This window comes from Tympanuchus pallidicinctus, unplaced genomic scaffold (assembly GCF_026119805.1).
Source record: "Tympanuchus pallidicinctus isolate F22 unplaced genomic scaffold, pur_lepc_1.0 scaffold13, whole genome shotgun sequence".
NCBI lineage: Eukaryota > Metazoa > Chordata > Aves > Galliformes > Phasianidae > Tympanuchus > Tympanuchus pallidicinctus.
In genome coordinates, this window is record NW_026294648.1 from 17636139 (window position 1) to 17647151 (window position 11013).

At 46.2% G+C, this 11013-nt stretch overlaps 1 protein-coding gene across 1 annotated transcript; it reads left to right on the forward strand.

Annotated features, from left to right (window-relative positions):
* Positions 1-215: 215 nt before the first annotated feature.
* Positions 216-9009, forward strand: ITM2A (integral membrane protein 2A). Its single transcript, XM_052673084.1, has 6 exons — positions 216-360; positions 3086-3217; positions 3419-3607; positions 4171-4281; positions 5383-5533; positions 7923-9009. The coding sequence occupies exons 1-6, from the start codon at positions 277-279 to the stop codon at positions 8009-8011; spliced, it is 756 nt and encodes a 251-aa protein (XP_052529044.1). The 5' UTR covers positions 216-276; the 3' UTR covers positions 8012-9009.
* Positions 9010-11013: the final 2004 nt, after the last annotated feature.

An 11013-nucleotide genomic window follows, 5' to 3' on the forward strand; every position in this document is an offset into this window, starting at 1 on the left:
TTTATGGGCTTATGGAACCTGCAGGACGGTGCTGTGCTTTGCAACACTGCGAGCACGAAGCTCGCTTCCTGCCCCAGCGAAGACGGGCGTCCACCCACCCACCCGCACCGAACGGGCAGGAGCCGCAACGCCCGCATTGTGACGGCGCCCGCCCGGCAGGGGGCGCTTTAACCCCGACAGTGGGCGGAGCCCCGAGGTGGGCGTGGCTCCGCGGCTGGCTCCGCCCCCTTCGGCCGGAGGCTGCGAAGCGGAGCGGCGTTGAGCGGCGTCGGCGCCATGGTGAAAATCGCCTTCAGCTCCCCTTTCGCCCAGAAGGGCGAACCCAAGAAAGAGGCGAGCGAGGCTCTGGTGGCCGACAAGGTGCTTCGGGGAGCCGGGGAGCGGCGGGGAGCGCGGGGTGAGGGGAAGGAGGCGGCCAGGAGGGAGGCGGAGGCCGAAGCGCCGCCATCTTCTCGCGGAGGGCTGAGGGCGGGCCGGGCTGCGCGGATCCACCGCACCGCGGGCACGGAACGGCACGGCACGACACGAGCGGGATGTGACGGCTCCGAGCCGCCCGGGGGGCTCGGCTGTGCGGGCAGAACCCGGCCGGCCGTTAGGAGCCCGGGGTAGCAGCGAGCGGAGGAGGACAAAGTGCGTTTGAAGGTCCTTCGGTCCTGCGGGACGAAGCCGGCCCTGCTCCCCTAACAGCTCGGGCTCTGTTCGAGCGGCTGCCGGTGTTGCCGCACGCCCTCTCCTGTCGTCACACAGCTGCTCTTCCCGGCTCGGCTGCGTTGGTCCCGGCGCTGCGCTCGGTGTCAGCCTGCGCTGCGTGCTGCCTTTTGGTCTGAACTCCGTGCCCGCGGTCGGTGAGCTCGCAGTGCTGCTCAGAGGTGCTCCGATGCCGGTTTTTCTCTTGGTGGATCGTTTGTGCGCAGCAAACAGATTTCACCTCTAATGCCGGTTGGAGCAGCACGGCAAAAACCCACCAGGATGCCTGCACGGAGCCCTTGGGCTCACGCAGCGCTCTCCCTGCAGAGCTCATCCCCGTGGGGGTGGCTGTGTCAGCCTTGCAGTTTGACCTTGCTGCAGATGTGATTTCTTTCCTCTGTTGCTCCCGGCTTTCTTTGCCTGTTACTGCACGGCTTAGAATCAACGTCTTTATGCTCCTATTGTTTTAGAGCAGAAGCTGCGTAACCCACTGGAGCAAACTCTTGGTATTGTGTTCTCTTATCAGCTCTGTCAGCCTTCTGAGAGTCAGGCTTCCTACGTTGTGTCTTAATGTGATAAATAGCTTGGCTTTGTTTGAGGCAAATGTAGAGCAAGTGTAGCTACTGACATGCTGACATTATGCAAGTGCTGGGATGTCTGTAGTGCCAAAACCTGCTGCAGACTGCTGTGTTCAGCTAATGACAGGCTTGATGAGTAACTGAAGGGCTGAAAGGTGTGGGAGAAGACTGCAGAATGCAAGGAGAACAGAAAAGCAGGTGATCCCAAAGCAAAGCTAGCTCTGAAAGATGGTTTCTGCATAATGGTGTGGCATCGTTCTGACTTGAAATCAAGTTGTTGGGTTTTTTCTCTTCCATGTTTTTGGCAAGTGCTTAACCAGCTGATCGGAGCAGCTTAGATCTTGCTGAACTAATGATTTTCTGCTTGGAGGATGGGAGAGTGGAATGTAGGAATGCTGATTTTTCACCGAACAGCTTGGTTTTTGTTTCCCTGCTTGTGTAGTTGGAGCGTTTGATTTCTGTGCTGACCTATCCTGCTGAGCACAGGAGTGTGTGCAGCTTTGGTGCTGGTGCTGTGGCTTGTTCTGATCCCAGGTCACCTAAATGTGCTGTACAGGAGTGCAAATAAGGGGACTGGGATTAAGAAGAGCTGTGGAGGCTGCTGTGCTAAATCTAGGCACTGAATGTAGAAATAGCAGGAAGAAAAGACTTCTTGCACCCCACGTGAAATCCTTGTTCTGCGTGTAGAAGTGAAAGAGCAAGTCTTGAGAACGAGGGAGTTAAATCCTATAGTCATGAATCATCACAGGGATGTTCCTGACCAAAGATTATCACGGTGTTTGTGGGTGTTTTAAGGACCTAAAGACAGGGTGTTTTCCAGGTGTGTGCCTCCTTTGGTTGTTTAGTATTTGAGAGTGCTTTTCTTCTTCTCCAAAGGGCTCAGTGCGGGCTTTTTGCTTGTGAGCCTGGGAAGGCCTGAAGAATAGCATGTAAAAATGAATGCTGTGCTATCAGCACGAGGTATCACACACGGGATCACTGTGTTATGTAATGGTGATCAGCCTTTCCCTTGGCTGCAGTCCTGCTCTGTCAGAGCACAGAGGAAAAAACAAGGCGCTGAACTAGAGAGCTGTAGGCTGCTGGGTTAAAAAGAAACAAACAGCTTCCGTGGTTCTGTGGAAGGAGGAGTATTTTGGGGCTGCAAGGTAGGATGTGCTGCAGGAGTTTATTTTTGTTGGCCATAATTGGAAGCTGTGCTAGAGCTAATGAGTAGTTCTCCTTCACGGTGAACTTGTGCTTGTTATGACTAAGTTCTGAAACCCGAATGTCAGCCTCGTGCTGGATGTCTCTCCCCCAACTAATAGGAGAAAAATAAATAAAATAGCACCTCGGTTTTTTTCCTGTTAGTCCAGCCCTGTAAGGAAAAGCAACACTGTCTCCTTTCATCTGATAGGGATAGAGGAGTATAGAAAGTAGGCTTTGGGAACAGGGCTGAAAACACAGTGTACCTGGAAATGACCTTGCTCTACAAATCTTGCTTTCCTTGTACTATTCAGCAGCTGCAGCACTAAATCTTCTGTTACAGCTAGTTGAATTTCCTGTAACTCAAATTGCTTCTTTCAAATAACTTCAGTGTCTGAACATAGATTAGTCTAGGAAGCTCACTCTGAGACAGTATCTTCTCTTCAGTGCTGCTTGAAAACTGATCTTAATATGATTTAACAGCATTTCATGCAGGTGTTTTCTTACTATATTATGCTTGACTTCTGTCTCTTCTGTGTGTATACTGAGAACTGTTGTTGGTCAAAGTACTTGATTTCTGCTTGCTTTAAATTCCGAGTGGCTGCACCATCTCAGTTCTCATCATTCCTTGCTCAAAGGATCCTGAGGTTGCCACGCAGGGAGGTGAGAACTCGTCTGGAAGATGCCTGTTGACTCTGCTGGGTTTAGCATTCATCTTGGCAGGAGTTGTTGTTGGAGGAGCCTGCATCTACAAGTACTTCATGCCGAAGGTAACGTGAAAGTTTGTTCTCTTTGAGCATCAATAAACAAGAAACTGTAACTAGGAATGGGTTACCTCTGTAATCCACATCTTTTGCCTCCAGACGGCTGCATCCTTAACAATTCCAGGCCTTGCAGATTTGCACTTCGTTGTAACGCAAGTGGTGGAAATGCAAACTAACAGAGAAACCTACTCTTGCTCTTCCCTGCAGCACAAGGTGTACCGTGGGGAGATGTGTTACTTTGAGAATGAGAGTCGGGATCGGGCGGTCGAACCTTATTTCCTCCCTATTGCTGAAGAAGCTGACATTCGGGAGGATGACAACATTGCCATCATCGATGTGCCTGTGCCAAAGTTCTCTGACAGTGACCCAGCTGCCATTGTTCATGACTTTGACAGGGTGAGTGCGTGTGAGGCAGCAAGAAGTAGCTGATCCGTGCTCCCTGGGAAGCTGGAGCAGATGGGAGTTGTAGTAGCGCCAGGGTTTTAATTGCTGAGATGCTGAAGCTCGCTGTCAGTGCAAACACTTCTTTGGGCTTCAATGTGGGAAATCGTACGCTTGGAATACAGTGGGTTTGTTGTCTTTTAACTCTCCAGTAGTGGACTGAGTTCTTTGTTACAATTATATTAGAAAAGTTCAGGCCCAGACTGAGCCTGCTGCATCATTCCTCCAGTAATGTGTCTCAGTGATGTGCAGTTTTGACTTCTGTTGCCCGTGCTGTGTATGGAAGTGACACTTGCAGTTCAAGAATCCTGGGTGAGCAAAGCATTACTGTAACAGCTTTGTTTGGAAGAGTAGTCATTGCCAAGTTCTTGTAGCAGACATTTGTGTCAGAGCATTCAGCTTGCTGTGCATGGTCTTCAGCATTTTGGAATTCCTTTTTTAGACCTTTCGAGTTGTGTTCTAATACCCCAAAGCCACACTTGATGAACTGAAAACTTGTTTTTTTTTTCCTCAAATAGCTTTTGACAGCATATCTTGACCTGCAACTGGGTAAATGCTACGTGATTCCACTGAACACATCCATAGTTATGCCACCAAGAAATCTGATGGATCTCTTTGCAAAACTGGCGGTACGTGGGGGCTTCTAGCTGTCCTGACCTGATCAGTCCTGCTGAGAAAGCTGGATGTTGGCTCTGGAGCTCAAATCTCTTGCTAGAACAGTCCTCTTGCTATCAAAGTGCATAATCCTCCTGGCTCAGTCACTGTGCTGAAGTTGAGGCCAGCTGTCAGTGTATATTATGTTGAGCAGATTCGTGCATAATGCTCTTACTGACACATAGCTTTATGGAAACTGAAAGCAACTCGTAACTAAGGTCAAATTTAACCATTATAAAGGAATTTCATGAGGCTCCAAGTGTCGGTGAAAGCCTAAACCTGAAAGTGACTGCTGGAAAGCTCACTTGCTCTGCAGGAGTTGCCATGAAAAGAGCAATTGTTCTTCCCTTTCCCTATCACTATGGTTATGAGCTCACTGCAAGCATTTTGACTTTTCAGTGACTGAAAGTGGTGTTCTTCCAGGAGGATTTAACTTACAGGTCAAGCTGATAGAGCTTGCTGTTATTTCCAGGTTGAATGCAATACTGAAGGATCTCGTGCCCAGTGATCTAGCTTAGTTCAATTCATTTTTCTTACTTTTTTTCACCTTAATAAAGACAAAATTTAAGTGTGTTCCCTTGCCTCTGCATTTACAAGTTGACTGTGAGCAGCAGGAAGCTATTTTAATAGAGCTATAACCTCTTTTGGTGAAGACTTACCTTTTATAGGTCATGCTGCTTCTTTCTGTACTGGGTATGTATTGCCTCACATAAGACAACCTTCTCAATACCTCATTTTTCCTGTTTTCACTGTGAGCTTCCTGTTGCACTCAGGTAGACTTGAACAGATCATATTAATGTTTGCTTTGTACGAGGTGAGAAGTGTGCAAAGCACTTGAAGGCAGTGTTAAAGGTAGCTGTGCTATATTTGAATGTAACTGTAGCTGTTTGACATGGCCTTTGTTGGTTTTTAACATTGCTGGTGTGCAGCTCTTCAAGACCAGCATATCTTTAATATTCAAAAGAAAGCAAGCTGGAATCTGGGACTTCAAGTCCTTCCAAAGCAAAGGATCAGATGCAGTGATGCTTGTCCTCTTCAGGTGTTACAGTACATCTCAAAGCACTTTGTCCTTGCAGACTGGTTCCTACTTGCCTCAGACTTACCTGGTGCGTGAAGAAATGGTGGTTACAGAGGAGATAGAGAATGTATCAGATCTGGGGATCTTCATTTACCAGCTCTGTGTTGGAAAAGAGACCTTCAAACTTCAGCGCAGAGACCAAATAATGGGTAAGTTTCCTGCAGTAAGAAGTAAAACTGTTATCAGAGCAGGGAAAGAGTAAATGCCTCTAAATTTAGTGTTTTTCTACCTGTAAATCTGTTGGTGTTGCTCATGCCTTCCGAGCTGAGACTGCTGATAAAACTGCTGTGTGTTTTTTTCCTACTTTCAAGCATTACTGTAAGTTTCACTCAGAGTAACAGAAGATTTCAGTTACAGAGTTGAAACTTATGGCTGGAACAGATTTAAATGTAAGCCATGGGTTGGCTTGGCCCCAGAATTCACATGGTCCATCAGATGATGCGATTCTCTCTAGCTGTAACTTGCTCTCTCACTCTCCTTTCTAAATCTGAGTCACAGGAGCACAGAATGACAGCATTCCCATTTTGTTAATTTGCTTTGAAAACGTTGAATATCTGGATCTGGACATCCCAGGCTTCTTCTCTGAAAGGGGAAGAAGACTTCTTAGGAATTTACGAGCTCTATTTCTACCTTCCCGTGTCTCCTTGTGCTGCTCCCTACCCTTCTGTGGGAAGGACTGAGTTTGGCGTGGCAGTGCTTTGACACATTGGAGGGAGGTCTGAAGTACAGGACGATGATTCTGTGCTCACTTGAGGCGTTTTTCAGCCTGCTGCTCTCACCAAATGCAGGGCAAACGAATCCTTTGTCCCCGACTGCCTTTCAGAATGCAAATGATGGGTTTATCAGAACTCTCTGCTCTAGTTTTCCTGCCAAACTGTTGGGCAAGATTTTCCTCTCCCCAGTTACAGCTACAGCAGCCACATCTGCTGTTTGCCAGACACTTACGTCCTTTTTACAGCAAGATGGAAGCCTCTGTGTGTGGAAACATAAAACAGTGGTACAGTGTAGCAAAAGCAGATGAAGAAACAATAAATGTTGCCTTTAAGGGAGGGCGAGAGGTGTATCTTAGCTTTTGTTAAGTCTAAACTGGCTGCAGCTCTGACTGCAGTCTGCTGACAGTACAATGAAGAGCAGTTATGGTATTTTCTGAAGATCTCCTTGCTCTAGCATGTTTCAGCTGATGCTGCTGACAGCTTCACTGCACAGTAAGAACTTCTGTAGAGTACTTCCATGAAAGGATTTTAGCAAATAAATGATGCTTCTTGGGACAGTTTCTTTCGTGTCATTGACCTTGTTTGCCCTTGATGGGAGAAGAATCTAGACAGATGAAGACTAGTGGTGAGGTGAAAACACTTCTTGCCTTCCAGATAAGATGTTTGCACCCCTTCTGGCGAGTACAAAACCGTCCCACTTAATTAGACCAGAGGATGAACTCCTGTAACCTCTGTGGGGAAGTCTGTTCATTTAGCTGATGCTGCGTTTGCCCTCAGATTAGAGCTTGGCTGGTTTGCTACATTGGACTGTCTGTAGGTTCTGAGGCAGTTCCTGGAGCTGTGGGTGAAGGTAGCAGAGACTGGGCAGATCATCTGCTGTGCTGTGTGTGCCTGGATAGACAGCCACTGGAGACTTCCTAATGCTTGTACAGGCTGGGATGGAGATGAGTTGAAGGATGAGCTCACAGTCCAGCCATTAAGGGTTCATAAAATGAAACAGCACCCTGCTGTGTTTAGTTCTAGAGGAAACACTCATAGGATTACAGCTCTGAATGATTCTGTGCTTATTACACAAGCTGTGGAGCTTTTTTCTTGTATACTGGAACGCTTTGATTGATCAGCTTGGCTTTGGTTGTGAGACTACTGTATTCTTATCTCCTATTAAAGACCCACAGCTGGTAAAAGTAAACTGTTATCAGTTCTGCTGCTGATGTGTCCCAGAACAGAGGAAATCACATTAATAATGTTAGGAAAAGACCCCCATAAGGTCATCAGCTGTGTGGCAAATCCCTATTTCTCTTCTCACATGAATGCTGTGCTGTGAAATTACACTTTCTGTTATGTGCACTGGCAGTGGAGAAATGCTGATAACTAAATATTTTTTTTTTTAACTTTTTCCTTTTTCCTGTACTTTTTCAGATATTTTTTTTCCAGCTTTCTCCCTGTAATTCCAGCCTGCTTTGCCTTTCTTTCCTTTGTGATTAGGAAGGACTAAGAGAAATGATAAAGAATCAATTTAATGTTCTGTCACTGGAATGTCTGGATACTAGGAAAAATAGGCAGTATCTTAGCTTGCTTTATTCCCTGTTTGTATCTGGCCCTCTCCTGAGTTGTCACAATTCTTCATCATGGAGATGGGGAAGGTTTTGTGATGGAGTGTCCAGCTCAAATGGCAATTTGTGACTTCGTGGCCGTGCAATCAACAGGCACAGAATGGTTGTAATCCCTGCTGTTGAGAGTTACTCAAAAAGAGGAGTGTGTAAATATTGCTGCACAGTTCCTGATCTCTTGCTGTACTGAGCCTCTCGTCTCCTCTCCTCCCCAGGTCTGCAGAAACGCTCAGTGGAGAACTGCCATTCAATCAGACACTTTGAAAACTCTTTCGTGGTTGAAACAAAGATCTGTCAGCAGTGAGAGGTGCTGGATGGGCGGTGACCAGTTCACACCTTCAGTGAGAAGTCTGAGCTTTAGGGGGCGACTTCTTAAATTAAAATGTGCAGTGATAATCAAAAGCCTTATGCATTTTCTGTGTATCGCTTGTATTTCAAAAAGACAGTCACCATTTCAGCTTTCTTTGATCCTTGGTATCTCTCTTTTTAGTTGTCTCACGTAGAACTTAAGTTTGAATAAGTTTTTTTAGCAGGGTGATATCAGTTTATCCATTGAATGCGTGTGATCTGCAGTAACCTGGGAATGGCAGGAAAAACCATATATATATAGAGATATATATATATATATATATACACAACAATGTTAACCAGGAACCAGTCCTGTTCACCTTAACTTTCACAGAATGATTGCTGTATTAATAATCTGTGGTTTGCACATCTTGTGTAGTTCTGTAGAATAGTTCTGCACTCGGTCTTCTGCCTAAAAACCTGGTGTGTATCATTAAAGGTTTCTTTTGACATCCATGTGTGAAGCATGTAAAATCCAACCTCAGTGATCACAAACCTCTAACACTACCCTCTTTCTTTTTGTGCAATTACTGTATTGAATTCGTATGTATATTTGGAACCCTCCCTGAGCTTACATTTAATTCTTCTACCCTTTGTTTTTGTTTTGGTATTTAGTTGTTTAGATTCAGATGGATTTGCTCTTGAAGCTCGTCAGTATTTTGGTTATGAATTGGTTTATCCTATAACTTCCTATTTCAAGAATCTGTTCTGGTAATAGCTCACTTGTGAATGTGACTGTAGTTGTAAACTTAAACTACTCTGGCTTACACAGACTTTTTAGATCAACTTTTTATGAGCAGGTAGCATTACTGCTGCAGCCAGCGCGTTGTTCTTTCTTTGAAAGCTGTCATAGGAGGGTAGTGAAGTTAGCATCCTGCAGTTGATGAGAGTTTTATTAAGGGACTTTATATTGGCATAAATTCTGCGACCCTATAATAAATGTTTCTCTAAAAACTTGGTGTTTGTGTGACTTCCTGGTGCTCAGAAGCAGAGTGCAGTGCAGCAGTGTGTGGCTCCAGGGCAGCAGCTGCTGTTCTCCCTTCTTCCCCCATCTGCCCGTGATGCTCGCTTTCCTCATATTGTTAATGGTGGAAATATGTCATGCTGCAAGGCTAGCTTGAGCAACAGGGAGGAAAGGATGCATCACTTCAAACTTGATCCCCCGAGGGACAGTTGGATGCTGTAAACTGAATTCATGGAGCAGACTTCCTGGCGTGAGAATACGGCAAAGAAAGCGGCTGGATTGCAGCGTGTGCTTTTGGGTGTTGTTGAGGCTGGTGAGTGAGATAACGGCTCCTGGGCAGCAGGGAGTCCTGCTGTCTTGTCTTGGAAACAAACAGCTCTTTGCCTTAGGTGTATGGCAATGCAGAGCACTTGTCCTCACACTGGAGCTTAGTAAATGGAGGAGATAGTAACGAAGCTGAGGGCGTAAAACTGAAATAAAACTCTGAATTGGTGATGAAGCCTGTGTTGTAACGTGGAGGCAGCTGCCCGGACAAGTTGCTTGCTGTGGATTTGGACAAGTTACTGTTGCAACAATTTCCTGATTGTCTGAGAGGATATCGAGGGTGGGGTGGTTGTCTGGTTTGTTTTGGTAGCCTTCAGTGGAGAAGGCTGGAAACGAGTTCCTTGCAGGGAATAGGGAGCATCTGATGGCAGCATGAAGCCCCGACTTTATTGAAAACAGAAAAGGTAATTTTCCCTTGGAGCGTCTGCACGGTGGATGGCTCTCACTGTGCAAGACTTCAGCCTCTGGCTGTCTTGAGACACCTAACAGAAACACTAGAAATGCTTCCAGGTAGGCTGAAACAGTTTCTCTTACCTTTGCCTGGTAAAGATTTTAAAAGAATGAAGTCAGTTCCTTAGAAATTTATCAGATGTTCTAGGCAACGAGCCAACATGTTCAGAGGAACGCATTGTTCTCCTTACCTGCTTTGTGTGCTGTCAGTGAGAAGGTAGCTGCAGTTTCAGGCCTGCAGTTGCTGTGCGTGGCCCCAGTTGCTGTGCCCTGCAGGCAGGCATTGGGATGGAAGGGCCACGCTTTCAAGGCTGTTTCTATGACAATAACCAGTATCCCCAGGATTTGGTTCTGTATCTGAGCAGCTCCTGCCTTCATCTGCTCTGCAGGAAGCTGGGATGAGGAGGGTGAGAGTTGGAAAGATGGTTTGTGCCAGCAGATGGCACAGTCAGCAAGCCCTTGTGCTGCTGAGCTGCTTGGGCTGAAGTACAGGCAGCTGGTGGAACCTTGGTGCAGCAGCACCAGCTGTGCACTGAGTTAACCCACACTGCTGCTCTTTCTTTTTAGCCTAAAATGCAGATTTCCAGTGAACTCCCATAACTAAGCCTAAAAATGGGTCGATGCAAGCTTTCTTCAGCTGCTGTTAAGCATCTTTGCTTATAGGCATGAGTTTTCTCTTCAATAGCCTGTGTAAGTGTATAAAATCCTACTGAATGTCTGGGTAACACTCAGCTTCACCCACGGGTGTGATAACATTAGCATTACCACGATGCACATGCAAACTCCTTTACAGAAGCTGCTGCTTTTGGTAAGTATGTTTACTGACAAAGTGATCAACATGCACAGTATAATCAGAAGCATCTCTGCACTAGACCAGTTATCTGTATGCTAGCTTGCAGTTATCTTTTTAGTGATCTAATGTTTAAATCTTAAGCACCTTAAGGAATGTTAAGATGGAATCCAGTGCTTTGGATGATTCCTGTTCCAGCGTGTGTGGATTTTTTTAAGGTTTATTTGTGTGCTGATCAGAAAGACACGTGAGAAAATGGCACATAAGAACAAATGTGAGTTTGTTACTCTGGGGAGATGCTGCTGGCCTTCACAGAGTGTGAAGGCAGCTTTCTGAATGTGGCTTGCAAGGTGCAGGCTGCTGGTGGTGGCATAATGATAGGCAGATGTTTCCATTAAAGAAGTGCTGGCCTGCACCTGAACTCCAGGTT